The 25,225-nt window shown below is 31.4% G+C and overlaps 1 protein-coding gene across 1 annotated transcript in view; it reads right to left on the reverse strand.

Annotated features, from left to right (window-relative positions):
- Nucleotides 1–25,225, reverse strand: part of LOC119609749 (dual 3',5'-cyclic-AMP and -GMP phosphodiesterase 11) — a 50,993-nt gene that overhangs the window by 6,304 nt on the left and 19,464 nt on the right. The window contains 7 exon segments of the mRNA XM_037964652.1: nucleotides 8,987–9,163; nucleotides 9,239–9,397; nucleotides 9,459–9,821; nucleotides 14,440–14,595; nucleotides 16,982–17,132; nucleotides 24,494–24,568; nucleotides 24,570–24,634. Coding sequence (XP_037820580.1) covers nucleotides 8,987–9,163; nucleotides 9,239–9,397; nucleotides 9,459–9,821; nucleotides 14,440–14,595; nucleotides 16,982–17,132; nucleotides 24,494–24,568; nucleotides 24,570–24,634 — 1,146 coding nt within the window.

A 25,225-nucleotide genomic window follows, 5' to 3' on the forward strand; every position in this document is an offset into this window, starting at 1 on the left:
ACTAGACTATAGACTAGACTATAGACTAGACTATAGACTAGACTATAGACTAGACTATAGACTAGACTATAGACTAGACTATAGACTAGACTATAGACTAGACTATAGACTAGACTATAGACTAGACTATAGACTAGACTATAGACTAGACTATAGACTAGACTACAGACTAGACTATAGACTAGACTATAGACTAGACTGTAGACTAGACTAGACTAGACTAAACTGATTATAGACTAGACTATAGACTAGACTATAGACTAGACTATAGACTAGACTATAGACTAGACTATAGACTAGACTATAGACTAGACTATAGACTAGACTATAGACTAGACTATAGACTAGACTATAGACTAGACTAAACTATAGACTAGACTATAGACTAGACTATAGACTAGACTACAGACTAGACTATAGACTAGACTATAGGCTAGACTATAGACTTGACTATAGACTAAACTATAGACTAGACTATAGACTAGACTATAGACTAGACTATAGACCAGACTATAGACTAGACTTTAGACTAGACTATAGACTAGACTATAGACTAGACTATAGACTAGACTATAGACTAGACTATAGACTAGACTATAGACTAGACTATAGACTAGACTATAGACTAGACTATAGACTAGACTATAGACTAGACTATAGACTAGACTATAGACTAGACTATAGACTAGACTATAGACTAGACTATAGACTAGACTATAGACTAGACTATAGACTAGACTATAGACTAGACTATAGACTAGACTATAGACTAGACTATAGACTAGACTATAGACTAGACTATAGACTAGACTATAGACTAGACTATAGACTAGACTATAGACTAGACTATAGACTAGACTATAGACTAGACTATAGACTAGACTATAGACTAGACTATAGACTAGACTATAGACTAGACTATAGACTAGACTATAGACTAGACTATAGACTAGACTATAGACTATAGACTAGACTATAGACTAGACTATAGACTAGACTATACATTAGACAATATACTAGACTATAGACTATAGACTAGACTATAGACTAGACTATAGACTAGAATATAGTCTAGACTATAGACTAAACTATAGACTAGACTATAGACTAGACTATAGACTACACTATAGACTAGACTATAGACCACACTATAGACTAGACTATAGATTAAACTATAGACTAGACTATAGACTATACTATAGACTATAGACTAGACTATAGGCTAAACTATAGATTAGACTACACTATCACTAGACTATTACTAGAATATCATTAGACCATCACAAGACTATTATTAGACTATCACTAAACTATCACTAGGAAATCACAAGTCACTAGACTATCACAGGACCATAACCAGACTATCACAGAACTATAACTAGACTATCACTTGACTATGACTAGAAAAATAGTATTTTGACTATTGTGTTAGTATCAATGCCGATATAGTTCAATGTTTACTGCCAATTAAAATTATTTATAATCAAAAGTTTTTCGAATGTAGTTTTCCTTATAACACAAAAATGTTCACATTAATCTTAGGAGAAGTATGCACAAGAGCAGAAAAAAACTAAAACAAAGAAAAGCATCATCAATTGGCATAAATCAACATGTCTCAATTACTTGTCCCAAAAGCTTTACAATTTGAATTGCTTCAGCTGTTTTATTTGTAGTTTATATTTGTAGTTCGTTTTTTCTTCCTTTTCCCAACATGTATTTACTACATACACAAGTATTATGAACAAATTGAAGCTGAATGTCAGAAGCCAAAATGAAATATGGTTTAAGAAGACATTGTTGATGCTGCTTGTGTTACTGCTGATACATATTGGTAGCAATGGTGACCATGAACATTTTAGATGCTTGTTAAAAAAAATATATAAAAGAAAATAATATAATAATTGAAATTCTAATGCTAAAACAAAACTGGCAATTGATTTATGGGACTTAAAAGAAAAATCTCTGAAAACATTCTATTAAAAAAAGGATTTCTAAAGGGCAACAAGGGACAAAATAAAGCTGAATCTTAATTGTTTTACAGGAAAAACGATGGGTCTAAATAATGGGATTCTTAGGCGAACGAAAATTTATCGAAATGCCAATTAACACACTTAATCCTTTGGAAAGCTTTTAATGTATTTCCTTTTAGCAGGAAAAAAATAACAACAACATAAATAAATAATGGAAACTTTAGGGGAAGAGTAATAGGGAATAAATATTATACATAATTTATTGACCATTTTTTTAGTATTTTTCTATTTCCTATTGGGTTTACCACAGATTTAAACAGCGGCTTTTGTTTGTTTTCATTTTATATACTCCAAGTCAGTTGGTAAGAAATTGTTAAACTTTTTATTAAAGTTTTTAAGAACCTTTTTTTATATATATCACTTTTTTAAAGCCGCTTTAAGGGAAGACCTTTATCAAAGTATTAGACATATTATAATGTCGTTTTAATTTCTCAAACAATTTAAGATTTTTTATTTAGATCTTTTTTGTTTTTTTTTTTTTTTTTTTTTTTTTTGTTAACCACAGATTTTAATTTAAATTTTTGTCTGTGATTTGTTGGATGCGCATGTTTTATGTTGCAAAACCAACGAAAAGATTAAAAAGTTTCATTTCATATAAATGACACATTGGTGGGTATGAATTTAAAAACAACCAGAAGGGAAAATATGAATTACTGAAACCAAAATTATGGTTAATAAGGAAAGTAAACAGTTATACAATTTAAATCTTTTGTGATAGAATCTAATAAGAAGTTTTAAAGCGCTTTATAAAATCATAATATAAAACAGCTGATTTTTTTTAGATGGAAATTTTAAATAAAATTATAAAAAATCTGCAAAGGTACACATTACTCTCACTATGAATAGATTATACTCTGGACTATAGACAGACTAGATAATAGCCTAGATTACATACTATATACTAGAATATATTGTAGTCTAAACTAGACTATATACTAAATAATAGAATGGACTAAAAACTAAAATATAGACTATAGACTAGACTATAGACTAGACTATAGACTAGACTATAGACTAGACTATAGACTAGACTATAGACTAGACTATAGACTAGACTATAGACTAGACTATAGACTAGACTATAGACTAGACTATAGACTAGACTATAGACTAGACTATAGACTAGACTATAGACTAGACTATAGACTAGACTATAGACTAGACTATAGACTAGATATAGACTAGACTATAGACTAGACTATAGACTAGACTATAGACTAGACTATAGACTAGACTATAGACTGACTAAGACTGATATAGACTAGACTATAGACTAGACTATAGACTAGACTATAGACTAGACTATAGACTAGACTATAGACTAGACTATAGACTAGACTATAGACTAGACTATAGGACTAGACTATAGACTAGACTATAGACTAGACTATAGACTAGACTATAGAATAGACTATAGACTAGTGACTTATAGACTCGACTATAGACTAGACTATAGACTAGACTATAGACTAGGATATAGACTAGACTATAGACTAGACTATAGATTCTAGACTATAGACTAGACTATAGATTAGACTATAGACTAGACTATAGACTAGACTATAGACTAGACTATAGACTAGACTATAGGACTAGACTAATAGACTAGACTAATAGGACTAGGACTATAGACTAGACTATAGACTAGACTATAGACTAGACTATAGACTAGACTATAGGACTAGACTATAGGACTAGACTATAGACTAGACTATAGACTAGACTATAGACTAGACTATAGACTAGACTATAGACTAGACTAGCCTATAGACTAGACTATAGACTAGACTAGACTATAGACTAGACTAGACTATAGACTAGACTAGACTATAGACTAGACTATAGACTAGACTATAGACTAGACTATAGACTAGATTATAGACTAGACTATAGACTAGACTATAGACTAGACTATAGACTAGACTATAGACTAGACTAGACTATAGACTAGACTATAGACTAGACTATAGACTAGACTATAGACTAGACTAGACTATAGACTAGACTAGACTAGACTAGACTAGACTAGACTATAGACTAGACTAGACTATAGACTAGACTATAGACTAGACTATAGACTAGACTATAGACTAGACTATAGACTAGACTATAGACTAGACTATAGACTAGATATAGACTAGACTATAGACTAGACTATAGACTAGACTATAGACTAGACTATAGACTAGACTATAGACTACACTATGGACTAGACTATAGACTTAGACCTATAGACTAGACTATAGACTAGACTCATAGACTAGACTATAGACTAGACTATAGACTAGACTATAGACTAGACTATAGACTAGACTATAGACTAGACTATAGGACTAGACTCTAGACTAGACTATTAGACTGACTATAGACTAGACTATAGACTAGACTATAGACTAGACTATAGACTAGACTATAAGATAGACTAGACTATAGACTAGACTATAGACTAGACTATAGACTAGACTATAGACTAGACTATAGACTAGACTAGACTAGACTATAGACTAGACTAGAAGAATAGACGAGACGAGACTAGAGAAGAGAAGAGAGACGAGATAGAGACGAGACTATAGACGAGACTAGAGAGAGACTATAGACGAGACGAGAGACGAGACGAGAGACTAGACGAGGAGACGAGACGAGAGAGAGACGAGAGACGAGAGAGAGAGAGAGAGAGACGAGACGAGAGACGAGGAGAGACGAGACGAGAGACGAGACGAGAGACGAGGCAGAACGAACGAACGAACGAACGAACGAACGAACGAACGAACGAACGAACGAACGAACACGAACGAACGAACGAACGAACGAACGAACGAACGAACGAACGAACGAACGAAGAACGAACGAACGAACGAAACGAACGAACGAACGAACGAACGAACGAACGAACGAACGAAGAACGAACGAACGAACGAACGAACGAACGAACGAACGAACGAACGAACGAACGAAAACGAACGAACGAACGAAACGAACACGAAACGAACGAACGAACGAACGAACGAACGAACGAACGAACGAACGAACGAACGAACGAACGAACGAACGAACGAACGAACGAAACGAACGAACGAACGAACGAACGAACGAACGAACGAACGAAAAAACGAACGAACGAACGAACGAACGAACGAACGAACGAACGAACGAACGAACGAACGAACGAACGAAACGAACGAACGAACGAACGAACGAACGAACGAACGAACGAACGAACGAACGAACGAACGAACGAACGAACGAACGAACGAACGAAAACACGAACACGAACGAACGAACGAACGAACGAACGAACTAACGAACGAACGAACGAACGAACGAACGAACGAAACGAACGAACGACAACGAACGAACGAACGAACGAACGAACGAAAACGAACGAACGAACGAACGAACGAACGAACAACGAACGAACGAACGAAACGAACGAACGAACGAACGAACGAAACGACGAACGAACGAACGAACGAACGAACGAACGAACGAAAACGAACAACGAACGAAACGAACGAACGAACGAACGAACGAAGAACGAACGAACGAACGAACGAACGAACGAACGAACGAAGAACGACGAACGAACGAACGAACGAAACGAACGAACGAACGAACGAACGAACGAACGAACGAACGAACGAACGAACGAACGAACGAACGAACGAACGAAGAACGAACGAACGAACGAACAACGAACGAACGAACGAACGAACGAACGAACGAACGAACGAACGAACGAACGAACGAACGAACGAACGAACGAACTAACGAACGAACGAACGAACGAACGAAACGAACGAACGAACTAACGAAAAACGAACGAACGAACGAACGAAACGAACGAACGAACGAACTAACTAACGAACGAACGAACTAACTAACGAACTAACTAACTAACTAACGAACGAACTACACTAACTAACTAACTACAAAACTAACTAACTAACTAACTAACTAACTAACTAACAACTAACTAACTAACTAACTAACTAACTACTAACTAACGAACTAACTAACTAACTAACTAACTAACTAACTAACTAACTAACTAACTAACTAACTAACTAACTAACTAACTAACTAACTAACTAACTAAACTAACTAACTAACTAACTAACTAACTAACTAACTAACTAACTAACTAACTAACTAACTAGACTATAGACTAGACTAGCCTATAGACTAGACTATAGACTAGACTAGACTAGACTATAGACTAGATAGACTAACTAGCTAGACTAGATAGACTATAGACTAGACTATAGACTAGACTATAGACTAGACTATAGACTAGATTATAGACTAGACTATAGACTAGACTATAGACTAGACTATAGACTAGACTATAGACTAGACTAGACTATAAGACTAGACTATAGACTAGACTATAGACTAGACTATAGACTAGGACTATAGACTAGACTAGACTATAGACTAGACTAGACTATAGACTAGACTATAGACTAGACTATAGACTAGGACTATAGACTAGACTATAGACTAGACTATAGACTAGACTATAGACTAGACTATAGACTAGACTATAGACTAGACTATAGGACTACACTATGGACTAGACTATAGACTAGACTATAGACTAGACTATAGACTAGACTATAGACTAGTCTATAGACCAGACTATAGACTAGACCATAGACTAGACCATAGACTAGACTATAGACTAGGACTATAGACTAGGACTATAGACTAGACTATAGACTAGACTATAGACTAGACTATAGACTAGACTATAGACTAGACTATAGACCAGACCATAGACTAGACTATAGACTAGACTATAGACTAGACTAGACTATAGACTAGAATATAGACTAGACTATAGACTAGACTATAGACTAGAATATAGACTAGGCTATTGGCTAGACTATAGACTAGACTATAGACTAGACTATAGACTAGACTATAGACTAGACTATAGACTAGACTATAGACTAGACTATAGACTAGACTATAGACTAGACTATAGACTAGACTATAGACTAGACTATAGACTAGACTATAGACTAGACTATAGACTAGACTATAGACTAGACTATAGACTAGACTATAGACTAGACTATAGACTAGACTATAGACTAGACTATAGACTAGACTATAGACTAGACTATAGACTAGACTATAGACTAGACTATAGACTAGACTATAGACTAGACTATAGACTAGACTAGACTATAGACTAGACTATAGACTAGACTATAGACTAGACTATAGACTAGACTATAGACTAGACTATAGACTAGACTATAGACTAGACTATAGACTAGACTATAGACTAGACTATAGACTAGACTATAGACTAGACTATAGACTAGACTATAGACTAGACTATAGACTAGACTATAGACTAGACTATAGACTAGACTATAGACTAGACTATAGACTAGACTATAGACTAGACTATAGACTAGACTATAGACTAGACTATAGACTAGACTATAGACTAGACTATAGACTAGACTATAGAGTAGACTTTAGACTAGACTATAGACTAGACTATAGACTAGACTATAGACTAGACTATAGACTAGACTATAGACTAGACTATAGACTAGACTATAGACTAGACTATAGACTAGACTATAGACTAGACTATAGACTAGGCTATAACTAACTAACTAACTAACTAACTAACTAACTAACTAACTAACTACTAACTACTAACTAACTAACTACTAACTAACTAACTAACACTACTAACTAACTAACTAACACTAACTAACTAACTAACTAACTAACTAACTAACTAACTAACTACTAACTAACTACTAACTAACTAACTAACTAACTAACTAACTAACTAACTAACTACAACTAACTAACTAACTAACTAACTACAAAACTACTAACTAACTAACTAACTAACTAACTAACTAACTAACTAACTAACTAACTAACTAACAACTAACTAACTAACTAACAACTAACTAACTAACTAACTAACTAACTAACTAACTAACTAACTAACTACTAACACTACAACTAACTAACTAACTAACTAACTAACTAACTAACTAACTAACTAACTAACTAACTAACTAACTAACTAACTAACTAACTAACTAACTAACAACTAACTAACTAACTAACAACTAACTAACTAACTAACTAACTAACACTAACTAACTAACTAACTAACTAACTAACTAACTAACTAACTAACTAACTAACTAACTAACTAACTAACTAACTAAAACTAACTAACTAACTAACTAACTAACTAACTAACTAAACTAACTAACTAAACTAACTAACTAACTAACTAATTAACTAACTAACTAACTAACTAACTAACTAAGTTCGATATCAATTTGTCTTCCACATTCTTAGTAATCTGATTAAGGTTGCCAAATGTAGTACAATTCATTTTAAATCTTTTCTGTTATATTTACAATTATTTCCTTATAAATACATTTATCTGCATAACACCCTCCATTCAAACTTATCTTTAGTACTTTACATTTAAATGCCAACACGTCCTAAGGTCATTTACCTTTTGTATAAAAAATTTTACATAGATTTCTCTAACAACCCCCTAAAATTAAAAATTTAAACAACACCCCCAGGAATTAAACGAGAAAAAGACTGTTTAAAAACAAACAATACAACTTTAAACACGTTAAAGTCAAACAATTATAACTGACATCTGTTTCAGTTGCTTTTAATTATCAGCCATAAATTCCAAGAAAGGCTCGTGCCCAAAAAAATAAATAGAAATTGTGTTACATGTCCCATGTACCAGTAAAGATAAACTAGAAAATTATGTTAATTAGGGGACAATAACAAAAAAGGACCTTTTTTATCTAACTACAGCTTTCTCATTTATTCCCTCTTTGTTAGGTAAATTGGTCAAAATGTGGGGAATATAAACAAAATTTATGCAAGCAACATGAACAAACATGATTAGCTATGGTACATAGTTAGCTAGATAAACTTACCCTTAAACGATGAGCCTCATCTATGGTAGCCGAAGCATGATAACTTAAAACCTCCAAAGTAACACTTTGTTTAGCCATGGCCACAATAGCTTTTTCATACATGTGTGTATTATGAATGCCCATGCCACAGAAAATGGCAAAAGCTTCAACGAAATTTTCATCATTTTTGGTAAAGGTCTAAAGGAAGAGATGGGATATAAAATTATGAATAAATATATTTATTGTTCTCTTATATATTAAATAATAACTCACCAAGTTATCAAATTTATTTATTAATTGTATAACACCAATAATTTGACCCAATGAATTTTTGATGGCCATACATAAAATCGATTTATGTTGGAAATTGGTATTCTCATCCACACTGGGATCAAAACGATCATCGGCATAAGCATTTGGTATATTAACAGTCTGCAAAGAGAAAATCAAGCAATTAAAACAAAAAATAAACAGAATATCCTTAACAGCTTACCTCTCCCGTTGTTGCTACATGACCCGTTATGCCCACATTTATGGGAAATCTCGATTCAAATGGACTCGTACGATTCGTTGACTCTTCCTCACTCAAATCATTCGCTTCAAAATCGAATACTCGCGAAAAACTACCCTTCGATGCTTCATGCACCAGCAGTATTTGAACTCTTTGGCATTGTATTAGACTCTGCATGTGGGTTAGTATACGAAAGACCATATGTTCAATGGTACTTTGTTCTTCGAAGATCATGCGTGCCAAATCGAGCAACACCTGATTACGTTTGATTTCCAACTGTGATTTCTCGTAGAGTTGAGCGTTGCGTAGACCAATACCACAGAATTGTAAATAGGAAGCGAAAACCTTGAAATGAAAAACAAGACAAATAGTGGTGATTAATTTGTTTAACAAAATAAGGTAAAAGGTTGTCTAGCGTTTATGTGTGTGTTGAAAAGATTGTAAAAAAGGAAAATTTTCCAATTAAAACTAAATCGTTAAAGTTTTCCGCTTGAACAAGTTTTGCAAGGGAAATTTTTAAGAAAAGGGTTTATTTATATTTCAAGATGTTTGTCACTAAGAAAGTGGTAAAGATATTTTATTGAACTATGTCAATATTTTGGACCGGACTTTATAAAAATTCCGGCAATCTTCAAACCATATCTTAATCCCAAATCATATCCGTTCAAAGATCCGGTATCTTTTAACCTACAGTACCTATACGCGATATAGAGTTAAACTACAACCATTACGTATAGCTAGAAGGAACCTCATTAATAGTCTGTGCAGGAAGAGTACTGCTGACCACTAATACCGACGAGTTATTTGATTTCTCTAGTGAGAAATTCCATCCGACAACACTAATGTGAGACGTTATGAGAGTTCTATACATATATGTACAATACAATGTCCAGTACATCACTTTTTTGTAGGAATACCTGTTAGACGATGCTTATTAATGTATGTATTAAATACGATGAAAACAAAAAATCATTTTTAGAAAAGGACCTCACTACCCAACCGCCGATTGAAAATCTTGATCTCTGAACTTTTCAGATCTTTCTGAAATGAATGTCAAAAATTTCATCGCGAGAAAAACAATTGAGATGTTTGTTAGAGTAATTCTGGTCCACAAAATAACTTTTCAAATCAAATGCCAAAATAATTTTTAAAAATTTTTCGCTATAAGCTAAAAATTACGACACCTTTGACACCTACATATTTCAATAAAAAAAATATGGCTCTCGATCCACTAAAATTAATTTTTTTTTTTCAATCACTTGTAGGGAACTGTTGACCATTCCAAAAATATTTATTTATAACCTGCTCCACAATAGTGTGAAGGGAGCGTTTGTGATGATGTTTGTAACACCTAAAATTGGCCCTATACCCACCGTAAAGTATATCAATCGGCTCGGCTTTTTGATTCGATTTAGCTATGTCCATCCGTCTGTGTATCCATGTAAACCTTATGCGCACTCTACAGGTCGCAATTTTCAAGATAATTTGATCAAATTTGATAAGCACGAAACCTATTGTAAAATCGGTCCAAAATTTACAAAATCGGCAGAATCTAATTTTATATTCGTAATGATCGGGCCTCATTTGACCCCAGTCCCCCTACAAAGTCCAATTAAGAAAATGACTTAACTTATTTCCTCTTTTAGAAAATCTCTTTGGTCGGCCATGTCCGACTATACATTCTTATTTAGTTAGTTAGTTATTTAGTTAGTTAGTTAGTTAGTTAGTTAGTTAGTTAGTTAGTTAGTTATTAGTAGTTAGTTAGTTAGTAGTAGTTAGTTAGTTAGTTAGTTAGTTAGTTAGTTAGTTAGTTAGTAGTTAGTTAGTTAGTTAGTTAGTTAGTTAGTTAGTTAGTTAGTTAGTTAGTTAGTTAGTTAGTTAGTTAGTAGTTAGTTAGTTAGTAGTTAGTTAGTTAGTTAGTAGTTAGTAGTTAGTTAGTTAGTTAGTTAGTTAGTTAGTTAGTTAGTAGTTAGTTAGTTAGTTAGTTAGTTAGTTAGTAGTAGTTAGTAGTTAGTTAGTTAGTTAGTTAGTTAGTTAGTTAGTTAGTTAGTTAGTTAGTTAGTTAGTTAGTTAGTAGTTAGTTAGTAGTTAGTAGGTTAGTTAGTTAGTTAGTTAGTTAGTTAGTTAGTTAGTTAGTTAGTTAGTTAGTTAGTTAGTTAGTTAGTAGTTAGTTAGTTAGTAGTTAGTTAGTAGTTAGTTAGTTAGTTAGTTAGTTAGTTAGTTAGTTAGTTAGTTAGTTAGTTAGTAGTTAGTTAGTTAGTTAGTTAGTTAGTTAGTTAGTTAGTTAGTTAGTTAGTTAGTTAGTTAGTTAGTAGTTAGTTAGTTAGTTAGTTAGTTAGTTAGTTAGTTAGTTAGTTAGTTAGTAGTTAGTTAGTTAGTTAGTTAGTTAGTTAGTTAGTTAGTAGTTAGTTAGTTAGTTAGTTAGTTAGTTAGTTAGTTAGTTAGTTAGTTAGTTAGTTAGTTAGTTAGTTAGTTAGTTAGTTAGTTAGTTAGTTAGTTAGTTAGTTAGTTAGTTAGTAGTTAGTTAGTTAGTTAGTTAGTTAGTTAGTAGTTAGTTAGTTAGTTAGTTAGTTAGTTAGTTAGTTAGTTAGTTAGTTAGTTAGTTAGTTAGTTAGTTAGTTAGGTAGTTAGTTAGTAGTTAGTTAGTTAGTTAGTAGTTAGTTAGTTAGTTAGTTAGTTAGTTAGTTAGTTAGTTAGTTAGTTAGTTAGTTAGTTAGTTAGTTAGTTAGTTAGTTAGTTAGTTAGTTAGTTAGTTAGTTAGTTAGTTAGTTAGTTAGTTAGTTAGTTAGTTAGTTAGTTAGTTAGTTAGTTAGTTAGTTAGTTAGTTAGTTAGTTAGTTAGTTAGTAGTTAGTTAGTTAGTAGTTAGTTAGTTAGTTAGTTAGTTAGTTAGTTAGTAGTTAGTTAGTAGTTAGTTAGTTAGTTAGTTAGTTAGTGTTAGTTAGTTAGTTAGTTAGTTAGTTAGTTAGTTAGTCTTAGTTAGTTAGTTAGTTAGTTAGTTAGTTAGTTAGTAGTTAGTTAGTTAGTTAGTTAGTCGTTAGTTAGTTAGTTAGTTAGTTAGTTAGTTAGTTAGTTAGTTAGTAGTTAGTAGTTAGTTAGTTAGTTAGTTAGTTAGTTAGTTAGTTAGTTAGTTAGTTAGTTAGTTAGTTAGTTAGTTAGTTAGTTAGTTAGTTAGTTAGTTAGTTAGTTAGTTAGTTAGTTAGTTAGTTAGTTAGTTAGTTAGTAGTTAGTTAGTTAGTTAGTTAGTTAGTTAGTAGTTAGTTAGTTAGTTAGTTAGTTAGTTAGTTAGTTAGTTAGTTAGTTAGTTAGTTAGTTAGTTAGTTAGTTAGTTAGTTAGTTAGTTAGTTAGTTCGTTAGTTAGTTGTTAGTTAGTTAGTATTAGTTAGTTAGTTAGTTAGTTAGTTAGTAGTTAGTTAGTTAGTTAGTTAGTTAGTTAGTTAGTTAGTAGTTAGTTAGTTAGTTAGTTAGTTAGTTAGTTAGTTAGTTAGTTAGTTAGTTAGTTAGTTAGTTAGTTAGTTAGTTAGTTAGTTAGTTAGTTAGTAGTTAGTTAGGTAGTTAGTTAGTTAGTTAGTTAGTTAGTTAGTTAGTTAGTTGTTAGTTAGTTAGTTAGTTAGTTAGTTAGTTAGTAGTTAGTTAGTTAGTTAGTTAGTTAGTTAGTTAGTTAGTTAGTTAGTTAGTTAGTAGTTAGTTAGTTAGTTAGTTAGTTAGTTAGTTAGTAGTTAGTTAGTTAGTTAGTTAGTTAGTTAGTTAGTAGTTAGTTAGTTAGTAGTTTAGTTAGTTAGTTAGTTAGTTAGTTAGTTAGTTAGTTAGTTAGTTAGTTAGTTAGTTAGTTAGTTAGTTAGTTAGTTAGTTAGTTAGTTAGTTAGTTAGTTAGTTAGTTAGTTAGTTAGTTAGTTAGTTAGTTAGTTAGTTAGTTAGTTAGTTAGTTAGTTAGTTAGTTAGTTAGTTAGTTAGTTAGTTAGTAGTTAGTTAGTTAGTTAGTTAGTTAGTTAGTTAGTTAGTTAGTTAGTAGTTAGTTAGTTAGTTAGTTAGTTAGTAGTTAGTTAGTTAGTTAGTTAGTTAGTTAGTTAGTTAGTTAGTTAGTTAGTTAGTTAGTTAGTTAGTTAGTTAGTTAGTTAGTTAGTTAGTTAGTTAGTTAGTTAGTTAGTTAGTTAGTTAGTTAGTTAGTTAGTTAGTTAGTTAGTTAGTTAGTTAGTTAGTAGTTAGTTAGTTAGTTAGTTAGTTAGTTAGTTAGTTAGTTAGTTAGTTAGTTAGTAGTTAGTTAGTTAGTTAGTTAGTTAGTTAGTTAGTTAGTTAGTTAGTTAGTTAGTTAGTTAGTTAGTTAGTTAGTTAGTTAGTTATAGTTAGTTAGTTAGTTAGTGCACCACTTTATACATTCTTATAATTCCTCCCCAAAACCATTTTAAGGAAATACTTCACATTTCTCAATAACTTTCAAACTACAATAAATTGTATTGCTTATTAACTAAATCCTTTTCAAGTTGTATATCCCATCAATATCTTTAAATTTTGCTACTCTTCTTTATATGTCTTACCAATCCTCTTCTACAACACAAAACCACTTTGTATTGTAGTTAAAACTACAACAATAGTTGATGTTTTAAATTAAATAGTTTCTAACAAGCAAAAAAAACTTTTTGCTTTAGGAAACTTTTAGGGTATTAGAAGAACAAGCAAAAAACACAAATAATCTTCTAAATAGTCAGACAAGGTACTTATATAAAAAGCAGATATGCATATAGAATAGAACAATATCCGCAAAGTTTAAGGTTATTTTCAAAACATAAAAACTTTTCAAAATTTGTTCAATAAGTTTTAAGATTTCTTGGTCAAGTTTTTTTTTAAAATGTCATTTGTTATTTAGCTAGACAAAATATTATTTGTTTAATAAATTCATAAAGAAAATACAATTTGCTATATTTAAAACAAACTAAATGAACTTTAATACAAATTTAGTTCCTTTACCTTTTCATCAGTTTCTGAGAAATATTCTCCATTTAATTTATTAATGACTTGTGCCACACCAATGACATCACCCGACGAATCCTTAATTGGCATACATAGTAGTGCTTTGGTGCGATAACCGGTCAATGTATCGATTTCACAATTAAAACGGTCATCCTGTGGGAAGAACAAAAAAAGAGAAAATAACAATTAGTATATAAAAATAGTAAAAATATTAAGTAAATATTTAAAGGCAGGGAACAAATATAAAGAGTTTTATTTTTTTTGTTTAGTATTTTAAGAAAAATATGATAAAGTTTTGTTATATTAAAGAAAAAAATAGGTTTTAATTTTAGATAATTTTTCTTTTACTTTATACTTCATACTTTAATTTTAATCCAAATATTCTTAAATAACATATCAACTTTAAGCATTAATTATTAATTCTAACATATAAGTTTATATTTTGCGGTCAGTCAGTTTCAAATAAATTATATATTTCAATACTTATTTACACATATTTCATTGTCAATATAAATTAATTCCATTAATAATTCAAATATATATATAATATTAGAAAGAAACATAGATAGATAGAAAAGCAAAAATAGAAAACTAATTCAAGGACATTTATGTCCAGTCAAAAGTTAAAAAGAACAGAACGTAACGAAAGACAGACAAAATTGTATATATATAAATCATTTATTCTGCTTGTTATATTGAATTTATATAAAAATAAAATATTTTCAACAAATAAAGAGGATTTGAAATTTAATATTCTTAAAAGTTATATATTTCAAAGAAAATCATTTCTGAATAATAAACGTTCGTTTATTAATTTAACTTAAAATAACAGCGTGACCAATAAGGGTCTATTACGTTCCGGTCGTTCTTTTCTAATTAAGAGTTAAATAGTATTAAATGGAAAATTCATAAAAGTATCCTTGAATCTATTTCAAAAAAGCATATATTACCAGACTAACCTAAGACATTTCAAAACTTCTTCTACTTTTTAAAAAAAACACCATTTCCCACCTCTTTTAATTGTAGTGTAAATTTAAAATTGTCAAATTTGCCTAACTTTTTGTTTATATTTATTTTTAATAATTGTTTAATTTGAATTATATTTTACATAAACAAAAAAGCCGCACGTTATTAAACAACATAAAATTAAATGTTAAGATATTTTATCTGCTTAATATTTGTTTATCAATTTATTATATTCCTTATTTATATTGAGAATTTTTTTGTTAATTTGTCTGTGGCTTTTGTTTGGTTTACACTGGGATTTAAGCTTCTATTTACTTAAGCGAAGCGTAATTTATGGGGCCACGGATGTTGTGTAGTTGAATACAAAATATTTCAACAGAATATTTTTGTTTATTTAAGAATTAAAAACTGTATTTATTAAAAATAAATATAAGATCGCATAAAGAGCATACAGCTATAATCAAATCAAAACTTGTGAGCTTTAAAGTATTAAAAGTATAAGTATAAAGTATAATGTATAAGTATAAGTATAATAAGTATAAAGTATAAAGTTAAAGTATAAAGTATAAAGTATAAAGTATAAAAAGTATAGTATAAAGTATAAAGTATAAAGTATTAAAGTATAAAGTATAAGTAAAGTATAAAGTATAAAGTATAAAGTATAAGTATAAAGAGTAAGGTATAAAGTATAGTAAAAGTTAAAGTATAAAGTATAAGTATAAAGTTAAAGTTAAAGTATAAAGTATAAAGTATAAGTCTAGTATAAAGTATAAAGTAGTTAAAGGAAAGTTAAAGTATAAAGTTAAAGTATAAAGTATAAAGATAAAGTATAAAGTATAAAGTATAAAGTATAAAGTATAAAGTTATAAAGTATAAGTTAAGTATTTAGTATAAAGTATAAAGTATAAAGTATAAAGTATAAAGTATAAAGTTTAAAGTAGTATAAGTATAAGTATAAAGTATAAGTATAAGTATAAGTTTAAAGTATATAGAAAGTATAAAGTATAAGTATAAAGTCTATAAATATAAAGTATAAAGTATAAAGTATTAAAGTATAAGTATACCGTCTCCCTCCCCGTCTCCCGTCTCCCGTCTCCCGTCTCCCGTCTCCCGTCTCCCGTCTCCCGTCTCCCGTCCCGTCCTCCCGTCTCCGGTCTCCCGTCTCCCGTCTCCTGTCTCCTTCTCCTGTCTCCCGTCTCCCGTCTCCGTCTCCCGTCTCCCGTCTCCCGTCTCCCGTCTCCCGTCTCCCTTCCCCGTCTCCCGTCTCCCGTCTCGTCTCCCGTCTCCCGTCTCCCGTCCCCGTCTCCCGTCTCCCGTCTCCCGTCTCCCGTCTCCCTCCCGTCTCCCGTCTCCCGTCTCCCCGTCCCCGTCTCCCGTCTCCCGTCTCCCGTCTCCCGTCTCCCGTCTCCCGTCTCCCGTCTCCGTCTCCGTCTCCCGTCTCCCGTCTCCGTCTCCCGTCTCCCGTCTCCCGTCTCCCGTCCCGTCTCCCGTCTCCCGTCTCCCGTCTCCGTCTCCGTCCTCCCGTCTCCGTCTCCCCTCTCCCGTCGTCCTGTCTGTTTTTTTAAGGACTAACCTGATATGCATCTGGTATATTAACAGGTTCACCGCTCTCAGCCACATGACCGGCAATACCAGTACCCCAAGCAATTTGAACCTCATCTTGTTGTTCCATTTCTTCGACAGTACTGCGTGGACAAACGTCAAATAATTTGGACACCAGACATCTGAAAATGTAAAAAAAAATCAAAAACATGTACTAATATTTGAGAGAAAATTAGGTTAAAACCCAAAAATTTTAAAATTTGAGAACTTAAGAATATTTTCTATATTTTAGTGCGATGGCTTATAATGATGATCATTGAAATCTAGAAGAGAGTAATATCGCCAACAAGAAGATAAAAAAAAAAATACAACAAATATCACTTAATCTCTTATTACACATTAGTTTTATATGAAAAAAGTATAACCACAGCAGTAACATTTGAAATTACTTTGTATTAAAATGAAATAGAAAAAAATTTCAAAAAATATATTAAATGAAAAACACACTATCATTGCCAAGTTAAAAAAAGAGAAGTAAAAAAAAAATAATAAAAATAAAACCAACAACACAAATGTCAGCACACATTTAAACAAAAAGTTGCATTATGCAAATTTTTTGCTTTAAATTTCCCTAATGCTGCTAAAGACGATTTCGCATTTTCTTATGCTAAAACACAACAATACAAAAATACTTTTATAATAAAAATTTAAATGAACCAACTAGAAAAAATCTAAAAGAAAACCTCGAGCCAACATTTGTTTTTAAACTACAGAAAGAACTATTGTTAAAACTATAGAAAAAATATAAAAAAAATATAGAGAGAACAAAAAAAAAGGCGTCATTATGACTCAGGCTAAAAAGTGTAAATTCATATTAGAAATGTAGCTGGAGGATTAATGAAACAAAAAAAAAAATGGAAGAAAAAGAAAACAATAATACAAAAACTATAATAAATCATTTTCTTTTTTTTCACATTTTACAAACTATTTTTTTATGTGAATAACGCAGAAAAATCATTTAAAAGTTTTTAATTTGAAAATCCATGGTGGCGTATGATTAATATTAATTATATATAAATGTGAATGTTAAACGTTTGTTTTGCTATTGTTAAGTGTTTTTTTAACATAATTATGTTTTGTTATCTAAAGGAAAATTTACTTTGTTAAGAACAATGTTTTTCTCAGAAAAGTTGATCAAGGCAAGAGGAATTTGCCTTAAGAAATGTTGCTCAAATGTTGAGGACTTATCTCAAGAAAATAGTTTAGAGCAATTTTCTATAGGAAATGTTGCTCTAGTCTAGGGCAGTTTTCTACAGGAAAAGTTGCTCTAATTTAGAGCAATTCTCTATAGGAAAAGTTGTTCTAGAATAGAGCAATTTTCAACAGAAATAGTTACTCTAGAAAAGAGCAATTTTGTATAGAAAAAGCAATTTTCTATAGAAAAAGTAGCTCTAGTGTAGAGCAATTTTCTATAGAAAAAGTCGCTGTAGTCTAGAGCAATTTTCTATAAGAAAAGTGTATATAGTATAGAGCATTTTCTATAGGAAAATTGCTCTAGTCTAGAGCAGTACTCTAGTGGATCTAATATAGAGCAATTTTCTATAGAAAAAGTTGCTCTAATATAGAGCAATTTTCTATAGAAAAAGTTGCTCTAATATAGAGCAATTTTCTATAGAAAAAGTTGCTCTAATATAGAGCAATTTTCTATAGGAAAAGTTGCTCTAATATAGAGCAATTTTTTATAGGAAAAGTTGCTCTAATATAGAGCAATTTTTTATAGGAAAAGTTGCTCTAATCTAGAGCAATCTTCCATAGGAAAAGTTGGTCTAGTCTGGAGCAATTGTCTATAGCAAAAGTTGCTCTAGAATAAGGCAATTTTGTATAGAAAAAGTTGCTCTAGGATAAGGCAATTTTGTATAAAAATAGAATAGAGCAATTGTCAATAGAAAAAGTTGCTCAAGAAAAGAGCAATTTTCTATAGAAAAAATTACTCTAACCTAGAGCAATTTTCTATAAAAACTTGCTCTTTTCTAAAAGTTGCTCTAGATAAGGGCAAGTAAAGAAAAGTATATCTAGTCTATACCATTTTCTATAGGAAAAGATGTTCTAGTCAAGAACAATTTTCTAAGAAAAGGAAAAGTTGCTGTAGTCTAGATCAATTTTCTATAGGAAAAGTAGCTCTAGTCTAGGGCAATATTCTACAGGAAAAGTTGCTCAAGTTTAGAGCAATATTATATAAGAAAAGTTGATCTGGTCTAGAGCAATTTTCTATAGGAAAAGTTACTCTAGCTTAGAGTAATTCTCTATAGGAAAAATTACTCTAGTCTAGAGCAATTTTCTAGATGAAAAGTTGCTTTAGTATAGAGCAATTTTCTATAGGAAAAGTTGCTTTAATCTAGATAATTTTCTATAGGAAGATTTCTCTAGTTCAGAGCAATTCCATAAAGGAAAAGTCGCTTTAGTCTAGATAATTTTCTATAGGAAGATTGCTCTAGTTCAGAGCAATTCCATAAAGGAAAAGTTGATCTACTCTAGAGCAATTTTCTAGAGGAGAAGTTGCTTTGGTAGAGTACATTTTGCGAAATCCAATCAAATTTAAATTGTTGCAAAATATGATAAAAAATAGAATATCAAACTAAATCTAACGTGTTTGCCACAAAAACTATCATCACTTTCTCTGAAAAAATAAAGAAATGCCTCCATTTAACATTATTACTTTTTTTACCACAGCATAACATAAATCTCAATTGTGCAACCTCATGTTTATAACTTCATTGTATTGAGCACTTTTCGTTGTATCTCTCCATCTCTCTACACATTAAAACATGTTTTTTATTTTAGTTTTATACTAAAGTGTCAAGGTCATTCACGTGATTAATTAGTAGGAAAGCTGCAACTGAACATTGCAAAATATACGAACATACTGACACTCACATATATAGAAAAGTCTGGACCAAAAATCCCATTTTCAATAACATGAACAACATGTTAAATGGCAGTACAAAGGAGAAAATGCATACACGTTCACAGACATACATACGAACATACAAGTATATTTAGAAAGAGAGCAAAGCTAATGTGTAAATGTATGTTCGTACGTTTAAATGAATATGCCTGAAAGTATGCTTCATGCATCTATTGTTTCATATGAGTTCATTAAAGAAATGTATAGAACTAACATTAGTAGTCTATTGTTGTTGCTGTTGCTGTTAAATGAACAAATGGAACAAAAATAAAGGAACGTGCTACCAAATACAATAATAAACCTGTGATATACTTGTTTTTTGCTGAGTTTTTCCTTTATTATTAACTACAACAACATTTCTCTGGTGCTGGTCGATTGTGGCAAAAATATAAAGAGAGAGTATAAAATATCACTGCAAACAAAAGGTTTAAAGAGGTGGCTCTTTAAACTACCATTTCTTCTCTGTATAGCTGACATACCAAATGCTTCTATACACTTTAGCACTAGGGAATAACTAAAGTTGTTATGAGAATTATTAAACCGTAACGAGGAAGTGCAAAAAATGGCAATTATCTTTATAAGCAAGTGAGGCAGTTAAACAGAAATATTTTGAAGAAAATCTAATAAATAATGATAATGACAAAAATACAATTCTGCAAGTCACCTTTATGTTAATAAAAATATGACATTTTTTAATTTTTAAGATTTAAACTAACACAACAGTTTACTTAAACACTTTCCTTACTTCCTAGACATCTTCTACAGCAAATTTATTAAATATCTAAATAGTCCTTATATGTATAAGCTAATTTCTCTAATAAATTTAATATTTTCTCTTATTTTTTCATGCTCGCAAACTGCTTATTATAGATAATAAAATATTTATTATAATATAACTCATACGTTATGGTGTACTTGAAATTTTATAACGACTAAAGGAAAAAAAAATCAATATCACTTTTACGCATAGTCGAACATACACATACGGATATAAATAATTTTTCTTTTTTTTTCCAAAACTTTTTTATTAAACAAAAGCATTTTCCTGCAAAATAAATTTCTATTTCTAAAATGTTTCTTTTAAATTTATGTTGTGTTAACACAAAAATCACAATCGTTGGTATGTAATAAGTACATGCAGTGACAAAATCATACATTTAAATGAAATCAAATAAAAAAATATCTTTTTTTATGTTTTGGTTAGAAAAAAACTTTTGAATATTGATGAACTTGTTAAAAAGTATAAGGGAGGGAAAAAAAGTTTAAAACAAATGAAAATCATGGCCATAGTATATTTCATGCTTTTTGTACACAAAATACAAATTTTAAAAGCATTTACATGTTTTATTTATTAATAAGGAAAAACTTTCTTGGACAACATTAAATCAAAAATAAAAAAACAATAAAAAACATATATTTAAGTTTCTTATACTCATGATGGAATAAAATTAAGATTTAAAGCGCTTAAGAAAGATAAAATTCCAGTTTAGAATTAGTACAGTTTTAATTCTAGTTCAGTTCTGGTTCAGTTCTAGTAGTTCTAGTCAGTTCTAGTTCAGTTCTAGTTCAGTTCTAGTTCAGTTCTAGTTCAGTTCTAGTTCAGTTCTAGTTCAGTTCTAGTTCAGTTCTAGTTCAGTTCTAGTTCAGTTCTAGTTCAGTTCTAGTTCAGTTCTAGTTCAGTTCTAGTTCAGTTCTAGTTCAGTTCTAGTTCAGTTCTAGTTCAGTTCTAGTTCAGTTCTAGTTCAGTTCTAGTTCAGTTCTAGTTCAGTTCTAGTTCAGTTCTAGTTCAGTTCTAGTTCAGTTCTAGTTCAGTTCTAGTTCAGTTCTAGTTCAGTTCTAGTTCAGTTCTAGTTCAGTTCTAGTTCAGTTCTAGTTCAGTTCTAGTTCAGTTCTAGTTCAGTTCTAGTTCAGTTCTAGTTCAGTTCTAGTTCAGTTCTAGTTCAGTTCTAGTTCAGTTCTAGTTCAGTTCTACTTCAGTTCTAGTTCAGTTCTAGTTCAGTTCTAGTTCAGTTCTAGTTCAGTTCTAGTTCAGTTCCAGTTCAGTTCTAGTTCAGTTCTAGTTCAGTTCTAGTTCAGTTCTAGTTCAGTTCTAGTTCAGTTCTAGTTCAGTTCTAGTTCAGTTCTAGTTCAGTTCTAGTTCAGTTCTAGTTCAGTTCTAGTTCAGTTCTAGTTCAGTTCTAGTTCAGTTCTAGTTCAGTTCTAGTTCAGTTCTAGTTCAGTTAGTTCAGTTCTAGTTCAGTTCTAGTTCAGTTTAGTTCAGTTCTAGTTCAGTTCTAGTTCAGTTCTAGTTCAGTTCTAGTTCAGTTCTAGTTCAGTTCTAGTTCAGTTCTAGTTCAGTTCTAGTTCAGTTCTAGTTCAGTTCTAGTTCAGTTCTAGTTCAGTTCTAGTTCAGTTCTAGTTCAGTTCTAGTTCAGTTCTAGTTCAGTTCTAGTTCAGTTCTAGTTCAGTTCTAGTTCAGTTCTAGTTAGTTCTAGTTCAGTTCTCGTTCAGTCTCGTTCAGTTCTAGTTCAGTTCTAGTTCAGTTCTAGTTCAGTTCTAGTTCAGTTCTAGTTCAGTTCTAGTTGAGTTCTAGTTGAGTTCTAGTTCAGTTCTAGTTCAGTTCTAGTTCAGTTCTAGTTCAGTTCTAGTTCAGTTCTAGTTCAGTTCTAGTCAGGTCTAGTTCAGTTCTAGTTCATCTAGTCAGGTTCTAGTTCAGTTCTAGTTCAGTTCTAGTTCAGTTCTAGTTCAGTTCTAGTTCAGTTCTAGTTCAGTTCTAGTTCAGTTCTAGTTCAGTTCTAGTTCAGTTCTAGTTCAGTTTCTAGTTCAGTTCTAGTTCAGTTCTAGTTCAGTTTAGTTCAGTTCTAGTTCAGTTCTAGTTAAGTTCTAGTTCAGTTCTAGTTCAGTTTCTAGTTCAGTTCTAGTTCAGTTCAGTCAGTTCTAGTTCAGTTCTAGTTCAGTCTAGTTCAGTTCTAGTTCAGTTCTAGCTTCAGTTCTAGTTCAGTTTCTAGTTCAGTTCTAGTTCAGTTCTAGTTCAGTTCTAGTTCAGTTCTAGTTCAGTTCTAGTTCAGTTCTAGGTCAGTTCTAGTTTCAGTTTCTAGTTCAGTTCTAGTTCAGTTCTAGTTCAGTTCTAGTTCAGTTCTAGTTCAGTTCTAGTTCCAAGTTTCTAGTTCAGTTCTAGTTCAGTTTTCTCGTTCAGTTCTAGTTCAGTTTCTAGTTCAGGTTCCTAGTTCTTCAAGTTCAGTTCTTCAGTTCTAGTTCAGTTCTATAGTAGTTCAGTTCTAGTTCAGTTCTAGTTCAGTTCTAGTTCAGTTCTAGTTCAGTTCTAGTTCAGTTCTAGTTCAGTTCTAGTTCAGTTCTAGTTCAGTTCTAGTTCAGTTCTAGTTCAGTTCTAGTTCAGTTCTAGTTCAGTTCTAGTTCAGTTCTAGTTCAGTTCTAGTTCAGTTCTAGTACAGTTCTAGTTCAGTTCTAGTTCAGTTCTAGTTCAGTTCTAGTTCAGTTCTAGTTCAGTTCTAGTTCAGTTCTAGTTCAGTTCTAGTTCAGTTCTAGTTCAGTTCTAGTTCAGTTCTAGTTCAGTTCTAGTTCAGTTCTAGTTCAGTTCTAGTTCAGTTCTAGTTCAGTTCTAGTTCAGTTCTAGTTCAGTTCTAGTTCAGTTCTAGTTCAGTTCTAGTTCAGTTCTAGTTCAGTTCTAGTTCAGTTCTAGTTCAGTTCTAGTTCTAGTTCAGTTCTAGTTCAGTTCTTCTAGTTCAGTTCTAGTTCAGTTCTAGTTCAGTTCTAGTTCAGTTCTAGTTCAGTTCTAGTTCAGTTCTAGTTCAGTTCTAGTTCAGTTCTAGTTCAGTTCTAGTTCAGTTCTAGTTCAGTTCTAGTTCAGTTCTAGTTCAGTTCTAGTTCAGTTCTAGTTCAGTTCTAGTTCAGTTCTAGTTCAGTTCTAGTTCAGTTCTAGTTCAGTTCTAGTTCAGTTCTAGTTCAGTTCTAGTTCAGTTCTAGTTCAGTTCTAGTTCAGTTCTAGTTCAGTTCTAGTTCAGTTCTAGTTCAGTTCTAGTTCAGTTCTAGTTCAGTTCTAGTTCAGTTCTAGTTCAGTTCTAGTTCAGTTCTAGTTCAGTTCTAGTTCAGTTCTAGTTCAGTTCTAGTTCAGTTCTAGTTCAGTTCTCTAGTTCAGTTCTAGTTCAGTTCAGTTCGTTCAGTTCAGTTCTAGTTCAGTTCTAGTTCAGTTCTAGTTCAGTTCTAGTTCAGTTCTAGTTCAGTTCTAGTTCAGTTCTATTCAGTTCTAGTTCAGTTCTGTTCAGTTCTAGTTCATTCTAGTTCAGTTCTAGTTCAGTTCTAGTTTCAGTTCTAGTTCAGTCTAGTTCAGTTCTAGTTCAGTACTTGTTCAGTTCTAGGTCAGTTCTGTGAAACATAAAGAAAAAATGGTAAATCAAAATTTATAAATGTATTAAAAAAACCTTGGAAATGAAAGCTATAATAAATGTCAATGTGAAACTAATCAAAGCTAAAATGTATTTAATACCTCGAAACTAAACTAAACGCATACTTATATTAATAATACATGCATACATACAAATGCATATAAAACTAAACAAAACTTTATAAACATTTACTTACTTCTTTGGTCCATCATTGCCACCGCCACACGTCCTTGCACCAAAAACAATGAACCCACGATCAGCATTAATAATATTGAAAATTTTGCAAAATTTTATGACATAAAGTACGAACTTCCAATTCATTGCATATGTCCTTTACCTAAAAGTTCCAGCATTAAGACATAGCAGCCAAACAAACATGTGCCAAAGTAATAACCAAGTAGCCAGCCATAATTCAACACCCGACGAAAGTGTTGACAACCAAGTTGAAATAGGGTTGGAGCACGTAGAGTTCGAAAAGAAATGGTGGTGGCAATAACAATTGTAAGAGAACATTGCATTGAATTTGCAGCAAACATTGTAACACCATTGATATTTAATGAAAATTATCAACAGCAGCAGCATCAGTGGTTGCACCATCGCAACATATTGTTGTAATGAAGTTGTTAAAGTTGTAGAAACGTACCAAAAGAGAAAAAAATAAATAAAATAAAACTTATATTAGTTGAATTCTTTATGTTGTTGTTTCAGTTATTGTTTAGTTATTGTTTTTTGTTTAAAGTTTACAAGTTTATTTTCTTAATTAATGGTTATTACCAGCAAGAGACAACACAATTTATACTATAGATAGCTATCACGAAGAAAAAAGAGGTTTCTTTATAATTGTTTTGTTTGAAAATACATTATTGCTGGCGAATGAGTAATAATTAAATGTTGTTAAACAGTAATATTAAGTATAGCACAGAGGTCC

The sequence above is a fragment of the Lucilia sericata genome, unplaced genomic scaffold (genome assembly GCF_015586225.1).
Source record: "Lucilia sericata isolate MDLA Ls3-8-SP2 unplaced genomic scaffold, ASM1558622v1 Contig001054F_arrow, whole genome shotgun sequence".
NCBI lineage: Eukaryota > Metazoa > Arthropoda > Insecta > Diptera > Calliphoridae > Lucilia > Lucilia sericata.